Source organism: Patagioenas fasciata, chromosome 12 (assembly GCF_037038585.1).
Source record: "Patagioenas fasciata isolate bPatFas1 chromosome 12, bPatFas1.hap1, whole genome shotgun sequence".
Taxonomy (NCBI): Eukaryota; Metazoa; Chordata; class Aves; order Columbiformes; family Columbidae; genus Patagioenas; species Patagioenas fasciata.
Window position 1 is genome coordinate 12190176 of NC_092531.1, and position 20485 is coordinate 12210660.

A 20485-nucleotide genomic window follows, 5' to 3' on the forward strand; every position below is an offset into this window, starting at 1 on the left:
CAGGCTAGTTATGTCCTACCTCCTCTGTGAGGCTGCTAAAGGCTGCCAGCTTGTGGTGTGTCTGTGACACAGGAATTGTCTGTGAGTTCCGTACAAAAAAAACCCCAAACTACTGCTCCAGGGATGCTGGTGGAGCATGACCAGCTTTCACCATGGCTTCCCACTCATGTTTCAATTCATCAGTCTGTTGTGTAGTGTCTGGATATTGTTCTCCCTGACCCCTGATGCTGCATCTCTGCAGCAGGTTCAGAAATTCCACAGCACAGAGCATTGTTTCCAAATTCTCTCAACTTCGAGGCCCCAGCAGCTTCCTACCACAGAGGTGGGCTTTGGTTTGCTGGTGTTTTGTTTTTTGGTTTTTTTTAAATCCCATGGCCCTTAAAAGCAGTCCACAAGCCATCAGACAGAAAAGCACTAACGGAACTGCTACCTGTCAGTTAGGTCTAACGCTAAAACCCAGGAAAAACTTCTGCATCTTTTCTACCCTTACTCTTACAGTCCCCCAAAATAATTAAGTACAACAGCACTTGGGTCTTTCTTCTTTGAAATGTTATTTCCCAAACACCTAACATAAATTTTGAGGCTGCTAAATCCTCTAGATCACATTATCACCACAGCTGGTAAACCAGATTGCATGTTCCCTCCCTCAGGAACTGTTACAGCTGTGAACATAAACTCTATCACAGGGCTTTTCTTCTGTGCAGTCTGAGGTTCAGGTACTCCTAACAACACACACACACACACAAAAATCAAGGGATTACACCTGCTGCTGCACAAACACCTGCCTCACACAGTATAGCTCTGACTCCCAGCACACCATTTAAGCCCTGTCTCTGCGCCATCTTTCAGACCTGCAAAATTGCCCAGCTTCAAGTGTTACAGATCTTTTCTCATCCATTAGCATTCCCAAAAGTTTTCTTTCCCTATATAACAATTGTTTCCTAAGCCCATCTCTAACGTTTTCCTTGTGGATCACCAAAGTAAAAGGTTCTGGTTTTCCCCAAAATTTAACTGCAAACTTCACATGGCCAAAACAAAACGTTACTCACACAAGGAACTTCAGAAACACAAATTCAATTCTTTATTTTCTACCAGGTTAAAAGCCCACTCCAATAAAACACTCCCAAAAAAAGAGAGCAAGCTCCTCAGTTCTCAGTATATGTTTTGAAATGTTCCGGAACTGGAAAATGGTGAAATACACAACAGCAATGCCATATTTCATCAGAATTTTAATTCGATATCACTAAGCCATTCCAAGATTCATCCTCATATTCTCCAACCTTTCACAAGCTTCTGGACTGCACATCCTCCTCAACACAGGACTCTCTTTATACCTGACTCTTTGCTTTCTTATCACTCACAAAACCTTAATTCAAAGTACATACCTGTGCTCAGAACCTAGGACCAACACACCCCATGAAAGCTTCCAGGTTTTGCAAATTTGAATTTTTTGCAAGTTTTTCAAATTCATACCTTAAGCTTGGTTTTGCATTCACACAGCACTCTCTTCCACAAGGACTCCTCCAGCATGGCGCTGAGCAGCTGCTAATCGTATAACAATTACATGATGCACTCCACCTGTTACTGCATCGATTTTATCTTTTGGTTTTTTTTCTCTTAAGGGGGAAGTTAGCCCATTCAGGGGATCCACTTTAGCGAAGTCCCAACATGTTGAATGCTATCAAAATGCAGATCAAATAACACTGCCTCTGCTTCATAAAGTTAAGAAAGCAAAAGTAAGCCTTAAAAGCCCTAAGAAAAAGCATAATTTTAGCTAGCCCAAGAGAGTGGTCAGCAGAAGCCCACATTGAGCTACATTTCAGTAATCTAAAAAGCGAATTCCTAACTGTGTAGCTTTGTGTAAATTCATTTAGCCCAGAAAAGCTTAAAAACTTTAAAAGGTGTGACAGCACAGTCAGTACTGGGACAAGGGCGATGATCTTTACAAGGAGGAGAGATGCAAACAGGCCTGGAAGTCATAACTTGTACTTCATGTGACAGCAAAGGGAAAGCCAATACACTTCTGAGGCCTCTTGTCCTTAAGCAGCACAACAGACTGAAATAATGGAAGGGCTGATGACCAAACGCAGCTGGACAAACAGGTGGTAGCACAGACAATGGCGATCTGAGAAATGAACTGCATGCAAAAGAGCACTTCACTGGCCTGTGGAGTCACAGCCACACGCAGAAGGAAGACACTGAGGGCAGAAATACATACAACTGAGGGAGCAGATGGGTCATCAACATGGACACTGAGGGATGAATATGAATGACTGAAAATGTGCCAAAGATAGTGCTGACAAAGACAAGTGGTGGTGGGAAGCTGGGAGCATGAAGCAGGAGCACAAAAACAAACAAAACCGAAACCACTAACAACAAAAACCAACCAACCAACAAAACCACAACAACAACAACAACAAAACCCAACGAACAAAACATGATAAAGTGGTAAAAAAGAGGCTTTAAGGCCTAGAAGTGGCAAACAGCTGCAGAGTCTGAAACCACAATAATAAATAAGAAAGGAAAGCCTCAGTAGAAGGCCAGCTACGGAAAAAACACATTCAGGTCTCTGCAAGATATTTAAGTGACTGAGGTATGTCGAAGGTGCTCAGTAGATGGAGTTATGGAAAGCAAGAGAAGATAGCAATGGCAGGAGGATGTGTGAAACATGGTAAAGTTAAATGCAAGTAATGGGGAGCGATATCACATGAAAGGCAATGGGGGGTGTAGGGATGCAGAATGTCAATTTGCATCAGTGAAAGGAGGTAAGTCTCATGAGGAAAAGGGAAGAGCAAGACAGCTGATGAGAAGGCAATGAACAATGAGAACAGGAAACCTGTGAGAAGAAAGGGTACCTGAAGGAGGCATCACAGATGAGCAACAGATGACCTGGTCAAAAAATACCACCTATTAGCTTAGCAACAGTTCCACCTATCAAACTGCATTGCCATGGTATGGACTGTGCCACAGAGACTGCCTTTGAGAGTTACTGCCTGCCAGTAAAGTGCTGTATGCCCTCAAAAGTCGCAGAGACTTTCAACCCCCTTTTCTAGCTGACATCATGCAGCTTTTTGAACGACTCACATGTGGAGCACCCTTGGTTTCCAGAGGCATCATTCCTGCAGGAATAAGTCCACATCCAGGGAGAGTTCTGCACATACGGTTGCTGCAGTGACTCAGAAAACAGATGCTTCCAGGCTATACAAAGAATCTCTGAGGTTTGGTTTTTAGAACTGAACTCATACTAGGGCTGGAATATCCTAGTCAACAGCAGAATAACATTGTGAGACACTTCTTAGGTGTGTTATCTTTTGAAATTAATATTAGAAAGCAGAAAATAAAATTGTAAGGAAGATTTGTCTTCAAAGGACAGCTAAAACTGCAAAATACACAGAACATTTTCACCAAGAAAACCAGAGGGTGGATCTTTTAATTTACAGTATTGGACTATGAAAAAATAGTATTTCAAAGTGTGAAAGCAGTGTACAAAAATATGGAAAAACACCAAGACTTTTAATAAAAATATTAAAGTCTTCAGATTCACTTGATCTCTTGATGTGCTTTCCAGTAATCATCAAAAATGAAACAGCAGAATTCCTTAAGGCCCAAACAGAATTTGAGTTACAAAACAACTTGAAATTCTTAACCTACTTACAAGTGCAGAAAGTGTTATTTTAAGGTGCAGGCACAGAAACAAGTTCTCATGTGATAAGAAGCTCTCTTACAGCCTGTCACGTATTTATTGTACCTGTCCAGGCATGTATTTTCACCATAAGGTAAAAGCAAGATAACCTTAAAAAGATAAAGGAAATATCTCACATTTATACAAGACGAGCTTTCATACATGCAGGCAGTTCATAGACACCTCAGCTTTCTTTATGGACACATGTGCCGACACCCTTTGCAATCACATTTCTGCGCAGAAGAAATCTTCTCTTGTAGATGACTCATCATAGCCTGCAAAAGTGTATTAAAGAGCTCACTTTGCTGTAGATGAAAACTGTCGAGCATTCCACAAGGATTAACTGCCCCAAGTGCTCCAAAAGCAGTCCCCAAATAACACTGGGGTTACCACTTCATAACACTTATATTAATGAGGTTTATATTATACTCTTCCTATAGCTGTGATGTGAAAATTTTAAGAAATAACTGACTAGACCAAGCATTCTCAATATCCAGGTTTGGGTTTCAAGAAGTACTGCATAAGATCAGTCACGTGGCTCATCCTCAGATATCACATATTTAATTCAGTCCTCTGCTGAAGAATAATCTTCATCTCTCGCTTCTCTGTATTGCATTGAGGCTTTCCCCTCTGGTTCAAACCTGAGCATTTTTATATTCAATCTCTCTGCAAGCTTCTGTGCGGCAAGCTTGGCTTGCATTTCCTATATAAAAGAAAAATAAAAAGAGACACATCTTAGAAAAACTGTTCATTCATCATTTTTATCCTGCTATACTAAAGCATAAACTTGATGTAGTAACATCAGCAATTCCAGAGTGGACTTAATTAAAAATTTTAGTAACTATCAAAGAAATTTCAGGTTTCTTTGACACTTATACATAACTGCACTACAAATACTTGAAGACCTTTTCATAAGAGTTGAAATTCCCCATGTGGCAGTCCTCACCTGTGATATACTACAGTCAGCTTTAACAGATAAAAGAAATCCACACAGGAGAGCAGCTGTGCACAGTAACCATGTAGCAATAACAATGCTTGTCATTCAGCAGCCTCCGAAAAAATCTGTCTCCATTTTCCAAATAAATGACCTCCTTTAAAGTGCCAAGATGACTAAAGTAGCAAGCGCTTTTAAAACCACTTTTACAATAGTGTCTAATTGAAACATTAGCTTGGCACTACCTGGAAAGTCAAAATCAGAATCCATTACAAGAGAATTTGAAGACCGTCAGGACTAAGATTCTTCAGGCACGGCATAAATAAAGGCAAATGAATAACAAATACTGCTAGGCCTTCACTTATGCAAGGGCCAAAAACTCTTTAAAGACTAATAGGCAAGGTTTACATTTACATTCCTAGTCAGAGGTGAATAAAGTGCAATGAGGTTAGTGTAACACCACACAAAATGTAACACTGCATTTTATTTCATGCAGGAATAACACTTTCAAAAGGGATTAATCCATTCGTTAATTATATCATTAGAAGAATCCCATACAAGAAAAAGCACCTCTCCCCAAAGCCTGCCCATCTCAATTTCATCCTCAAATTGATCAGTATGAAAAGATCCCTTTATGCTTTCTTTTTTCTTTAGGAGTGATCCCAAATACATAATTACTCCTCAGACCAAACCTTGAATTCATACCTCATAAGCTTCTTTTTGCTGTATTTGAATTGCTATGGATTCCTCTATGGATAATAGCTTAGCAGGGGAATGGTGAAGTGGTGGCAGCCGAGCTGCTGTGATGTCATTCAAATGTTTCTTATCTCTGAGTCGTCTTTCTTCAGTAGTAATTGGAGAGCCAAATCCCCCAGGCGATTGACTGGATGAGGAACCATGCGATGATCCACTTTGCTCTCCTGGTAACCTGGAAGAGATAAAACATAGAAGTTGTGACTCAAATTTGCAGCACAAGGTTGAACAACTTCAGTTCCAAAACTTGCTATTTTAAACACGTAAGAGTTGAAAAGAAATCTGAAGTGTTTTGACATGGTAAAAAACAAAAAATAAGCAGCGCTTAGAAAAACTAAAAATACTTCTCTGCAGAGAGACAATATCGCAAGTTACTCGTGATAGTAGCCTAAGCTACAAAACTCTATGATTCATGGCAATTGTTTCACCGCTCAATATTGAGGTACTCTGACGGTTAATGCTAGAGAGCCAATACATTAACCTCGAATGTCATATGACTTTAAATGTGTTTAATCACCACAAGAAAATAAACCCATTGTGCTTGTTCTGTACCATTTCCGATTTTATTCAAGTCTGTTATTTCACAAAAGGTTTCTCTGTCCCATAATACTTACACATTTGGTTTAAATTTGCTTTTTTTTATGACCGGGTTCTTGGCTCTAGACTCTAGAACTTCAATATAATGTGGTGTCTTGGGGTGTAGGCTTCCAAAGATATGGCCCTTGTGTTGTTTAGCCACATTCTGCTCTTGTTCCGATACTTTTTCACCATTATTCCCATCTACAATTTTAACTTTTTGAAAGGCATCAACCAGTGCATCTTTACTGTTGTCCGAAGCAGCTGTACTTTCTGTACCATCCTCAGGATGGCTCTGAGATACCTGCTGATCGTTTTCCAGACAACTGCTTGTGGCTGAATTGGAGACGACTTCACAAAAAAGATTCTGATCTTTTGTAACAGTCTTGCCTTCACCATTTTTCCCATGAGTCCTTTGATTTTTCAGAGTTATATTTGTAGCATCTTGCTCAATACATTCTGCCTCCTGCCCTTGGGACGTAATCGAAGAAACTTCTTTAATATTAGAGTTTTCATTAAAGACCGAGGAATTTTCGTGGTTTTGTGTGTCCTTACTTAGAATAACTTGAGGTTTGCTTGTATTAATCTCCTCCTGTTTCACCTGAAACTCCAACCTGACAGCAGATAACAGCTCAGCCGTCCTTGCTAATTCTTCCTCTTGTAAAATGGCAAGTGTCAGCTTTTCAGCAAAATCGGAGATCTTCTTACCCTTATCTGGAAGCCTAGCAATGAATTTCCTAAAACAAAAAACCAAAACAAAACAGGGTATAAACAATCCCATTTCAATCTGATGTACAGAACTATTTTATTAGAATAGCTAATGTGGCAGGTTTCTCATTCTAATGTTGTTTCTGATTTACATACTAGATTTCTGAAAAGCATTAAGATGCAAAGGGCCTGCAGCCTCAGATGTATATTGTGAGTCATTAAGCAACTATTACGTTCTTACTGCTCAAAGATGTAGCTGCTGGTCTGAAAAGTGCAATGTGTAAATATTTAGTATTTTCACCAAAGTGGTGTACACCGATTTTTCTGTCCGCATTCCCAGAAATAGCTGCCCAGGGATGACAACCCGCAGGCTGTAAACCCACACAAGTGCATCATCTGAGTGCTGTCCCCCAGCTGTGCCCGGTCACAGAATCACAGAATGTCAGTGATCGGAAGGGACCTCGAAAGCTCAGCCAGTCCGATCCCCCCCCCGAAACAGGTACAGATGAGGTTACACAGGAAGGCGTCCAGGCGGGTTTTGAACGTCACCCGCCGGGCGTGTGACAAAGGGCCCGGGGGCCGCGCCAGGGCCGGCAGCCCCGCACCCTCCGCTGCTGCGGCAGAAGCCGGGAGGTCCCGTGCGGTCCGTGCGGCTTCATGAACCCCCAAAGCCGCCAAACGAGGGGAAGCGGTTCGGCCGCTGCCACCGCCGCGGGGACGGCGAAACGGGCGGGAGGCCCGACCCGCTTCTCGGCGCCCGCCCCTCCTTACCGGTCCGCCAGCAGCCGCTGCTGCCGCTTCAGCATCTCCCGCAGCTCGGGGAGGCTCCGGCCCCGCACGCCGCCGCCCGCCGCGGCCATGGCGCCCCGCGCCGCCTGTCAGCGGGGCAGCCGCCCGGGCCCCGCGGCGCCGCTTCCGCAGCAACCCGGAGGCCGCCATCTTACCGGAAGCGACGGCAGCCGGCAGGGCCCGACTTGGTCGGAACGCGAAGCCGACACGGCCGCTCTTGATCGGGGGATCGGGAAGAACCTCCGAGGGACGGGAGGGGGCGGGACGGGGAGTCACCCCAAGGGCAGGGAGTCGGTACCGCCACGCACGTCTAAAATAACGTCAGGCATTTGTTTTCCATGGGCTCAGGCAGCTGTTGCGGAGGGCAGTGGGTGCGTTACGCTCAGCGTAATCCCCACATCACAAAACCCTTCCTATAGAAACTGAGTTTGATTCAAGAAACACCCTCACACTGGGCTGGGCATGAGAAGCTGTGTGGGGCAGAGGCTCGTTGCTGTCCAACTCTATGCTGTCCTACACTATGTGCATTTTCAGAGATGAAAGCCATGCCATTTCCCTGTGTTTGAGTAGCTTTTAGCAGAGTATCACTTTCTATTGAGGACTCAAGGTTTAATTTTTAGAGATCTGTTAAAGTTTTCTTTACATGGTGTTTATTTTTAACGTGTTTACATGTCATACAAAGACTGAAGATAAAAATTCAGGCTGTAATATAACATTGGCCTGCTTACTCCACACTCTCCTAAGTGCCATGAGCTTTAGTAAGTCCATCTCAAAGGAATAAGATAGTTTCCAGGTGGCAGATGTCCGCCTTTTAAAGCTGATCCCAGGGGAGGTTTCTTGATCTAAGTAAGACTGAAGAGGCCCATTTCTCAGAGATTGTTTTATGAACAGAGGGGTACCCTGGAGGGACTGGAGGGGTAAGCGTTTTAAGCTGGCTGCCCGCCCCTTGTTTGCTCAGCTGGAAGGTGGCTGGATAGGCTGAGGGCCAGGGGAAATTAGATTAATGAAACAGGCAGCTACCCATGGAATAAATACCACAACCAGGGTGAAAAAAGCCAAGTTAAGGGACTAGCTGAAGAGACCACTTCACTGTCTGTTACACACAACCTCGATCACCTGTGCGAGATACGTCAGGGAGTTCTCACCAGGAGATCACCAATTGTTAGAGGACAGAAGTTCTCTGAACTGCTGCCTCTGTAATGCAGGCTTAAGTAATGCCATCTATGTAACATTTCTGCATCTTGCAGAAGGAACACTTGCTTTTTAGGCTCTTCGTCTTGCACAGGTGGGGGAAACTGGGAAGGCTGGGCATGGAAACCGCACCACTCCTGCCTGCCTGCCTGCAACCGAGTCTGGAAGGAACCATCTCCTCAGACCACTGCTCCACACTTACAGTTCAACTGCTGTTATTACACGTACAGAAAAGTAATACTGGTGTTTGCAGTGGGTTTCTGCTTATGTGCTAAACTGCATAAACACATAAGAATAGAGGGAAAAAAACCCAAAGAGAATAAAGTCCTAATAACATGGCTTCTGGGAATCATGACTGACCATTCTGTAGCCTGGACAGAACACTCTTCACCAAGTCTGTATTTGTTCAGGTGAACTGGGAAGGAGTATTGTTCATCTTCACGGTTTGGGAGTCTTAGGTTCTGGAATACCAGAGTCTTTACAGGTAACACACAGCTCCACAATGATGAACACATAGCTGAAATTTGGAAGGTGCCAGAACAAATAAATTTTTGTTTATGTAGAGATGGGCAGCACTTAGATAAAATGCAATCTAAATAGTATCAATTTAGATACAAATGTGAAGAAGGAAAAATAGATTTAAGCTTTCTAAGTCAAGGAGCAGAAGTATGGAACACTTGTGGGACCGAGGACAATCACAAACTTAGGCATTGCTTACCCATGGGCAAAATGCAGGGGTGTGGGAAAATCCCCACTAGCCACACTCTGAACATGAGTAATCAGCAATACCCACTGCAAGTTCAGCCTTAGGACTTCGCTGGTGCTTCTCTTGGGAGACCGGTACACTGTCATTCCTTGTGGCACACAGCCATAGTTTCAGCATTTTCCTCAGAGTATGCTTGGCCTTTTTGATTAAAGGTTTTATTTTGTATCACTTTCTTTAATATTTTGATCAATATTAACATGAATTAAGCATATAACAAAACTGTGGTTTGGTTTGTGGTCTTGGTTGGTTTGGGATTTTTTAATGATTTCTTAAATAACTTCCTCACTTAGGACATTATCTCAAGGGCTATTATTAGATACAGTTTTCAGTCAGTCTGTTTTCTGTCACTAGATGTCTAGAGTTAAATATTAATTTATTCTGCAATAGCATGTCTGGAATTACTAAGCAATTTAGTATTATTTCTAAAAGACAAATTATTAGAATGACAATGAAGAAAAAAATCAGGTATTCTAACAAAAAAGAATAAACCACATTAAAAAACAAACAACACAAAGATGTGACACTGGAATACTTCACCTTCATATATACTGTAGCAAAAAAGAAAGGTATTCAAATAACTTATTCTAATACGGATTTTTTAAATAGATCACACCCATTACAAGGAACATTGCAGCATACATTTATGTCTGAATTCTTAGTGTTTCTGTGTTATCAGTGGCAGTTACAACTCAACTGATGTATTCTAGTCATATGACATTTCAGGGGAGATGGCCATGAAGTACAACTGGCTACATTTTTTTCAGGTGAAAAAATTTCCTGCCAGAAATATCTGAGTCTGCCCAAAATTTGCATTAAAACTAATATCCTTGCTTCTTTTCTGTTACAGGTATCATTTCTGTTGCACTTTTCCTATTTCCTCGTACTTCTTTTCATTCAGAAAAGATACAAAAGAGACTTTAGAAAGTAGGTTTTGAGTGGAAAAAAACCCTACTTTTACAGTTTCTCTGCTTCTAGATGGAAATATTGTGGGGCAGGAGAGGAATCAAGCCACATGCACAAAATAAACCATCCCCAAAATAACAGAAAAAATGGTATCAACATGGCATCATGCATGTTTGTAATAATTAATTTTATTTTCTTTAATTCAAAGAAAAGAACTCCTCCCTTAACCTTATTTATCTAAAAAAGCCCCAAACACTTAAAAAGCAATGCTATATATGCTTCTATCGATCATCCTGGTTTATATACAAAAAGCAACTGTCAGATTATGGCAGTATGCCTACACACCACACACACCTGTACAGAATATTGTAACCTCATAGATGGTTACTTCTACATATTTTCTTTTTAATCCACTAAGTCCCTTTTTGTTTGAAAGTTTTCACATACCTTTAGTTGTAGATGGCTGCTTTCACCTTGCTTTTTTGTGTTTCTTTCATGTTCTAGTGCTTCATGGAGGGCTGGAAAGGCCTTAACTCATTAGGACTCTTAAGAACATTTCTTCTTCCACACATACAAATAGCCCCAGGTGCTGAATGGGAATGAAATAAAATGGAATAAAATACAAGTAGAATGAAACTCTCAGCACAGACATCTCCATTCTGTGGAGTAAGGACTTCCTGCAGAGAATTACAGACTTAACAATGCGGAGAGATCTTACCTCTTACCTATTTGCTCATCTGTCCATGTCTGAAATTCTTCAGATGTCAAAACAAGCATTTAAAGCCTCTCTGAAAAGCATTAGTATCCAATTCCCAGAATCCTATGTTGCAGGTTCAGCAATGAGCACTGCTGATCTCGACAAGATTTTATGAGGCCCCTTTGGCAATTTGTACTGAATATACATACAGAAGTGTTACTCAAGTAAAAAACTTCACATTCTTCAGCTGAGCATTGCAAACCAGTAACAATGTGATTGTCACGTTTGTGTGACCTCTTCTTATTTAGTTGACATGTCGATAGCTTCATTGTGACAGTCTTGCAGATAAATCTCTATCACCAGTGAGTGGATATAAACTGTAAAAAAATAGATGGGCCATGGTCATCTCAATCTCATCATGCTGAAGTCTGGAGAGCATCTCAGATGTATTCAGATGTTATCTGTGGGATCTGAAGCCGCTGGGTTTTTCAAGAGCTGCACTTCCTAGTTCTTGTTTGTCCTGTGCAAGCCAATAGTTCTTTATTTCATAAAAGAGTTCATCTACTTCTGTCACTCGGCTTTGAGAAGAGTCTTTAGCAAGGGAGTGTCTTCCTGTTCTCAAGAGCCCGTCTGCCAAAGGAAACACTGACAAGAACATCAAGGCTCCAGAGGAACTGCTTGTGCATTCACACGTTTTGAACAAACAAGATTCTGTAGAGTTAAGAGTTTACAAGGTTTTAAGGTAAGTTTATTTTGAGCTGGATGTTGACATCACAGAATAGAAAGTTTAAATACAATATTTGTTGCAATTTATCAAGTCCTACATACAGGATGTATGAAAAGCATACAATGTAACTGCATTGTTTATACAGTATATATGAAAACTGTATCCCAAAATACTTTCCAGAGTATCTGGAATAAATCACAAAAGAATACTTATCATGGTACAAATGTAGTCATACAATTGACTTATATTTAATGCACTTTCTGGGACCTATCTATATGGCTTTTATTGGTGTTTACAGAAATTTTACTAGTTTCTAATGTTATAGTACTAATTAATTACCTCAAATTGACAAAATTTATACTGAAGCTTTACAGTCTTTTCAGTCAGATTTGTTACTATCTATGCTAATTTATGTTGCTGCTGATTTGACTGGAAAGCTCTACATTTTCATGTAACACAATTATACAAATACTGTTCCTCTCCTGTTCTTCCCACTTATCAAATCTAGACCAGTAGTCCAATCAAATGATGGTCAGCTGTCTCATTGCATGTCAAAATGCTCTTAAAATACAGTGCAGATGTCAATCCTTATTTGCTTTGGAAAAAAACCTCATCAAATAGTCAAGACAGAATTTACACAGAAAAATTCATCACCTGCCTGCAGTCTTGGTAAAGTCTTGAGCAGGTGATCACCATTTTGCAAGTCTCAGGGTTAAACAGCTCGCAGTATTTTCAGAGGAGATCCTCAGGAGGGTATAAGAAGTAGAATTAATTTTCTTTTGAAGTCTGTGTCAAATCAACATTTTGATACATCTGTCCCTCTCCTATCATTCACTGAGCACCTCACAGTCATCAGGTTCTGCTTTCCGAATTCTGGCTAAAACCAGAGGAATTAAGCATTTTTACTTATTTAAATTTGTCAGTTTATATATTTTACAACAACATGCATTTCTTTTTATATATTAATAACACCTTAATCCAATCATCTTAAGTTTGAAGGTAACATTCACAAACCAGGTTCAGTATTAAATTCCTGAAATATAGAGGGAGTATTTTGGCATTAAAAAATGCTAAAAAACATGAAATGAACTAAAGCTGGTCACTAATGTGGCCATTGGGATTAGTTTTTAGTGTCTTATCAAAAACAGATACTGTCCAAACATTTGCCGTTATCAACCACTAGAGGGAGATGGGATTACACAAGTACAAAGCTCATCTCTGAAATTTTAGTCATCTTTCTTGTTCATCAACATACACTTCCAATTTAAATGTTCTCTCACTTAGAGTTTCACTTCACGATCTTAGTTGATCATAACCACAATTCATCTGGTTATTGATCGAATTAATTGTTCTTTGGGAACTCTGTTCAGCAAACTCATTCTCCCAAATTCACTCAAGCATCAAAACTTAATTCAATCACAAATTCCCCCTGCTCGATTAAGGCTACAGCTTCTCGCTCTGTCAGCTGCTTCCATGACTTTGGTATTCAGGTACCAGACAATTCCTCTGCTTTGCATCATGAGAGGGAGCTTTGTCTGAGGACTGTTTTTATAGCGAGCAGACTTTATTCTCAGGGACCTTCTCTTCAAGCCCTTTCCCACTCCAGAGGTTTTGCACCTCTTCTCTGGGGGAAGCTACTTAAGCAAAAGTATTTGTTACTTTTAAAAGAAACATTGAGCAGCTGTTAATGTTTGCGACTTCTATACCAGTGAAGATTACAGGCTTCCTTCACACAATAGATAATTTACCTTTTTGTTAAAAGATTTGACTGCAATTATTTCTTGATTTTTATGCATAATGCAACACATAATATTGTGTTTGACTTTTTAGAAAGAATGACCATTTTAAGTTCTTACGAGTTGAACATGTTGCGAGGAAAAAATAGCTTATGCACAAAAAGAGGATGATCTGAGCACAAAAGCTGGAGAAGCTTGAGTTTTCCCATTTGATTTTGTATTTCCTTTGACTATATAAAGCAATTCAGGCTCCTGCAAGATACTGGTACCACATCAAAATATCCTTCAGTCCATCCTCCAATACATATATAGTATATATATATACATACATAGTAGTTAAACAGCAGGGCTGCAAAGTAACCAAAGTTCTCTAACAAATTCAGAAATCCATGAAATAAAGCAGGAACAAGATTTGGATTATGAGGTCAATATTATAATTTTAAATACAACTCTACTGTGTATACTTGATTTGAGCAGACAGTACTGAACTTCAGAACTTGCATTAGACTGAAGATAAAAGCAATCACTTTGTGAAGCCCTGTGGCGAGGTGAGTACCTCCTGGGATTGACATTCAATGTAAGAACAACATTAAGCATACAAAACATAAGTTGTTTGTTTTCTATAGCAGTTACTGTAATTAAAAGAAAACAATGCCCTTCATTCATGTTAATAGAACTACAAGAAACTACTCGTAATTCATATCAGCTGGTACTTTGATGTCAAGGATAAGATTTTAAGTGCTTGGGGGGAGGGAGGGGCAAAGGGGTGGTAGGGAAGAGTACTCAAAAATTAAAATCCTGATTCAGGATTGCTATTGCTGTAGGAATTGCAGGAACTGCTTTAGGCTGCTAGAGAGAAAATTCTGTTTAATGGAAATTCCTTCCTCTAATGGAAAAGTACATTTTTAAAAGTGACAGGGATTTCTCTACACAATTACTATTGAATGGATCACCAATAGTCACTCCATCCCATGACTGAGGAAGTGCAAACCAGTGCCTCAGTCCAACAAAGCAAAATCCATTATAATCTGCTCTATCGCTTACTGTCTTCAGCAACAAACACAACATTCATCTGCATGTGTTGAGGGAATTGTTTGAAACAGCTCAGTTGCATCTCTCCCTCCCAGCAAAGAATGCTGTTTACAAGTGAACTTTTTCCAGGTGAACAGAGCCGCACTAAGCCAGGCCTCTAGAACAGGTGTGAACAGCATTCTCACTTTGTACCCAGGCATAGGGAGAGCTTTCACATTAATGCCCTCTACCGGTATTGTTTCAGATGCTGCTTCTAGTAGTATTGAAATTGAAATATATTAGAGCTTCATTACACAAGCAGAATTACAACACAATTGAAGAAAACAACTTTATAGCTATACAAGTCCTTCCTTACAGGCATTTGAAATAACACATTGCACTGGAGAACTTCTAAAGAAGCAATATTGACTGCTGTTTCACTCATCCCGCTTCTTCCATATCCCCCTCACAGTTAATGTCAGTAGTAACTTCAGATATGAAGTTACTAAAAAGCTGCGTTCAGGATAAATTTAGCAAGACTCCATGCTGCTGTTCTTCTCTAAGACTTGATAAAAGTTTATCTAATCAAGCTGCAAAGGCGCAAGATATTTGCTCGCATTTAGAAAGCACATTGACTTGAATGCTCAAGATGTACTGTTCTTTGTGTTAAATTCCAACACTCTCTTGAATGGGGTGTATGTCCTCACCGGCCGTGCACTTTCAGGAGATCTTCTGTTCTCAGTACTTGTACTGTTAAGGAGACAAGAAAGAGCTTACAGAGTTAATGTCAGAGTATCAGACAGCTGGCCTGGAAATACCACAGCAATGAACTTGTGCCTTGTTAGTTATATTGACAGGCTAAAATTAAACTATTTAGTGTATTTGATATGTTCCATATTTCTTTTCTAATGCTACAAATAATATTGCATAAAAACTGTGACAGATACTGACAAGTTTACAGGCAGGCATCTGCTGGAGCTCATATTGGAATGTCCAGCAATACAGCTGCTAGGACTAAGGATCCTGCAATAATAAAGACAGCAGTACTACACTTAAGGACACAATCAATTGCGAAGAGTAATTCCATAAAATCCAAACTGTATTGGAGTAATTTTCTGCAGGGAGATAAATCTCAAAAATAGGGAAAAAAAACAGATAAGTAGGGGCTGTGGTAACATACAGAGGGTCCTCGGAGACAACAAAGATAGCTTTCTGTTGGCACCCTGTTTGCATTGCAGCTTGCTGACTTCATATGCTAATTTACATTCGTCACACTAAATGATTCGATTTGCACAGTTAAAATGAACAAGTTTACTTGTTGGTAATAAAAGTAATGTGCAATGGTCCTCCTTACCTTACTATTTTGCTTTCTGTTTTGCACTTTGCTCTTGTGACTTGGGGGGAAGACTGAAGTGCAAGTCCACAGCCTTCCTCCGAGGGCCCAGTGCAAGCCTGTTGCAGCGTTCAGGGCACAGAACAGGCAGGAGGAAAGCCCCGATGTTTGGATGTTTACAACACCAAGCTACAGAGCTGCCAGCCACCACAGATCAGAGACCACCACTCCACTGCAGATGTGGTAATGATACTGCACTGTTTTCTTGGCAATCTTCCACCCTGGGTTAGGTTATCTCCAGAAATTACTGCAGCCCTGAGCTGTTACTGTTGGTGTTACCTGCCCTTTAAAATGGTCCAGGACGCATCTCTCAGGACACAATGTCTGCATGATGCCCCAGCCTTAGGGCAGAGCTGTCCCTTGTCTTCTGCTGCACTGCCAGCAGACACCTTTCACCAATATTTTCCCATATTTTGCAAAGTCAGATCTCTTGACTTCTTTACTCCCTGCTTAAATCATGTTACTGTAAATAAGTACTTGCCAAGGGTTTGCAATACATTTACATCTTCAAAGAACAAACAAACAAGCAAACAAACTACTCCGTAAGTAACTGAAGTACACTCCACCTAGTAGATGTGCTCTTTTAAACTTAGGAAAACTTAGCAAAACTCCACAATCCACTCCAACAGCTTATCAGCACAATGGTTTACTAATACAGCACCAATAAGGGACATTATGAAAAAGTTTCCTATGAACAAGCATAAAAAGTAAATACCTGTATGGAAGATCACATCCTACACCAGTATCTCTGGTTTCTACATTGGTCTTTGGTTGGTTTTCCATTAAGTAGTCCAATTTATCTTGTAATTCTTTATTCTGGAAAACAGTAGTTTTCATCACAAGCTTCCTTTAAGTTATGTCAATTAAACATGGAAATAAAAGTGCACATTGGCTTATCCCCACACGAAAAGTGTTTATTGAGAAAATAAAGGAATCCTTAGTTTCGGGAAAAAAAAATAAACCAACAGTTTCATTCAGAGGCTTCTGTTTTAGGTAGTTATAGTACTGTTATAAAATTGTATGTTAAGACACTTAGCATGAATATTGAGATTTTGTATTACATACATTCCTCATGTGACTGGTGTCATAATTTTGATTACCATACTGAAGAACAGCAAATACATGTAGGAAATATGCATCCAGATAACATCAGGTGACATTGGTTCAAATTTTATTTGGTTTCATAAAATAATCACAATAATATAAACTCAAAAGGTAATACCTTACCTCGCATTCTAAGAAGGAAATTTTTTCTAAAAGTTGTATTATAAATAATTCCTTTTCTTTCACTTTCTTCTTTAGCATTTCAATCTGTGAAGAAAAATAAAAACATTTAGTCTAATGGGAATGGGAAGAGGAGGAAAAAGACCTAGATACCACAGGAGGAAAACATGTTTGATTTTATTGTCCAACAACAATTGAATATGTGTACATATGCATAAGATGCTTTAATCCATTGATTAGCTACCATGCCATACAATTAGGATCTTCTATATAAAGATGACACACATATACTAACATGGCTTTTAAGAATTTGTATCCTTCTTGAAAGAGAACTGAAATTCAAACATTGTCACATAACAAAGCAACCTATGGAAAACTCCATCTCTGATTCAAAGGCCTTTTGCTCTAGTCAGTTTTAACTACACCCAAAAACATGTTGCACATTTGCTAGCTTCTTGAAGGTCTTATTTGTTCAGTTATTTCCTGGCATACCAGACTCTGGAAAAAAAAAAAAAGTGCATTTTCATTTTATACTTAGGGAATGGAAAGAAGTTATTTACAAACGTTCATGAAAATTAAAATAAAGTTAGCTGCACCAGAAGCATTGCATCTTCATACTGTTGTACATGGAACAGAAGACCATCTTTGTTATATTCTGGGATTTCTGCTGTTCATAGAGCCACACAGGAACTTTTGCATTAAATCCTTCCCTGCTACCAGCAGGTATGACCAGAGAAAATGTGATTTTATACCAGTCCCTTGCTGCTGGTCCTAAGCTGTTGTGATTGTGTGGAAACATCTTTCTAAACCTCCTAAAGCTACAGTTTTCCTCTTCCATTCTTCTGAACTCTTTGCTTATAGCAAGATTTGCTGTGTGAGGCACAGTGTTATCAGCAATAGCCTAAGAGACTCACTGCTTGGCACAGGGGTGAGTTCCTTTCAGCTGACTGCATTTAGGACACGATAGCATCTTGTGCAAACAAAATAAATTTTCTCCTTGAACCAAAGGAAAAGTCACTTGTTATTCTCCCTCAACCCCGGCTGGCCACACCTACTAAAATAGCGGCTAATAAAAAGAGCATAACAAAACAACAGCTTCATAACAGCTTCCTGATGCCCCCGGAGGCAGTCCAGGTCATTACTCACAGGCGGCTGCAGACACACACCACGTCACAGGCACAGAAGACAAGGTGCAGTTACAGTCTACTTCAGATGCAGAAAGCAGCGTTACAAATATTTCTAAGGAGAATAATCAGAAGTACTTCGAGAGACCAGCTTGAGGGAGAAAAGGGATTCTGCATCATGTTTGTGTGTAGGAACTGGGAGAGGAAGGATTTCCCACTGTGTCCTCTGCTGATTCTTATCCTCCAGCAACAGCAATGAAAGCTGATAGCAGCAGATAATCTTTTAGCTCTAAGTGTTAAATGGTGTCAGGTCAGTAATTTTTCCAATTAAATTTCAATCCACCTTTCTTGAACAAGTCATTTTAGGTCAGACAAGAAGAAAGTCAAAAACCAAACAGTGCGTTCCCTAAGGCAATTGTCTCCACAGTTCATTAAAGATCTAAAAGTTTCTGATCTTAAGCATGAAAGCAGAATCAGAAGTAAACCAAGCAGGTAAATGGACAGGCCACGTCACAAATGTAATGCCAGAATCTGCCATGCCCTGCTTCTAGTAAAGTCTTCATTACTGTATATATAAAAAAGTGCACTCCTTCCAGCTATGGTAGATGAGGCAAGAAAGATATTCAAACTGCCATTACAGCACTAGAAAAGTGTGTGTCCCGCACATTCCTTCCCATTCTTGGGCAATATGGCAACAGCAAAAAAAAAAAACAAACAATTTATGCCTATAGTGTATTTTATCACAAGAAAACTATAAAAATACCTAGGTATAATAAAAACCACGTATTTTCTATAAAACTGCACATGAAGTGAGGTAGCTTTATTTTGCCAGATTATTGATTGGCTGTGGGCTTCATTAGTACAATTTTAAGGCAAAAAGTAAAAACTATTTATTAGTAAAAATTCAGTGGACTTTTACTAAAGTGAAATAATTGTGCAGAACAGCCAAACTAAAATCAAGGAAAACTTGGATACATTAATTTTCCTGGCAGTCTTTACATTATGTTGATATGCAGGAAAGACCATTTCTAAATACTCTGTCACATTTCCCATGCCCTCTCACCTGTCACTTTTTAACTCTTTATCTTAAAATTAATTTTGTGAAAAATAAAAATTCAAAATCACCAGTGTAAAACTATTCAGCATGTCTGGAAACAATGATTAGTACAAATATTCACAACCTGCTAAAAGAGAATGATAAAACACTCAAAGGTACAATAATCAAAACAACAGTAGTACAATCACTCTCCCAGAAGTTTACTACTTGGTATTAGGAAACATTTCAACCAAAACATACAGAACTATGAAAAAAATGAAGGAAAACAAATACATCATTTAAACAAAAAAATGAAAAGTTATAAAACCAACTCAATTTTAATTTAGCCTCCATGATCTTCAGTTATTACATCACAATGACAGAACGATCAGTTATTACTTGGAAAAGCTAAAATATAAACTCTATACAGCATTTTCAGCTGAGCAGTTACAGAATGTGAGTGCTATCATCATCCATCTTTCTTAAAAAAAGGTTATTTCCTTTTTCCTTGTTTCTTTTACTTTAAAGTGCATGTAAAAACTATTCATGCCATCTAAAGCTATTATGATTTCAGGTTGCAAATCACATAAACACAAAGGTTGTGGCATTTTCAGAAAATCATAGAACATATTTTGATATTCTGATTTAATTACAATTTTGTTCAATAGTACAACTAAATTAAGTCAGGTCTATCTTCACTGGTTCAGTAGCTTCAGTCCTGCCAATAAATTAAGCTTCAAAAAAGAAACTCTTCTTTTAGAACGTTCAAGTGGGTCTTCTCTATTAAGATTCTCTTCTCCTACTATGCATACAAGGAAATAACTTTAACACCAGTAATCAGTATGACACAAGATGACTGAAGCCAAGAACAGATATCTGATCAGGGGAGGGTTTTGCCCTGACAAATACCCATTCTTGTTATTGAAGATAATATGCCTCATCAGCTGCCTATTCTGGTTTTTACATCAGACACAAAATATTTCTGTTTCCAAATAAGTAACTGAATTATCTACTATCCAAAAGCAAGAACAAACTCTTGTGTTTCAAATTTACCTTAAATTATATTCAGTCTATGACACAAATGCTTTAAGACATGAAATAAACTGTGATGGTAACCATTATGGTTACCAGTATCATGTACAAATAGATTTAGTGTAAGTTAAAAATTAAACTTATATTTGCTTATTCTTCACATTGGCTACAGAAAAGACACAAGCTCCCTAAGCATGTTTTTG

The 20485-nt window shown here is 39.4% G+C and overlaps 1 protein-coding gene across 4 annotated transcripts in view; it reads right to left on the bottom strand.

Annotated features, from left to right (window-relative positions):
- Positions 1 to 1058: 1058 nt before the first annotated feature.
- The window catches only part of MYZAP (myocardial zonula adherens protein), a 64206-nt gene continuing 44779 nt past the window's right edge, over positions 1059 to 20485 (bottom strand). For 3 of the 4 annotated variants that reach the window (XM_071813877.1, XM_065847060.2, XM_065847059.2), the window contains 3 exons: positions 17094 to 17177; positions 16582 to 16682; positions 11726 to 15223 (listed from right to left, as the gene is read on the bottom strand). In XM_071813877.1, the coding sequence (XP_071669978.1) occupies positions 15118 to 15223; positions 16582 to 16682; positions 17094 to 17177 (291 nt within the window). In that variant the 3' untranslated portion in view covers positions 11726 to 15117. Of the gene's footprint in view, positions 4386 to 5321; positions 5545 to 5983; positions 6683 to 11725; positions 15224 to 16581; positions 16683 to 17093; positions 17178 to 20485 lie in introns of those variants that run through there. The other variant, XM_065847061.2, reaches the window with a different exon arrangement.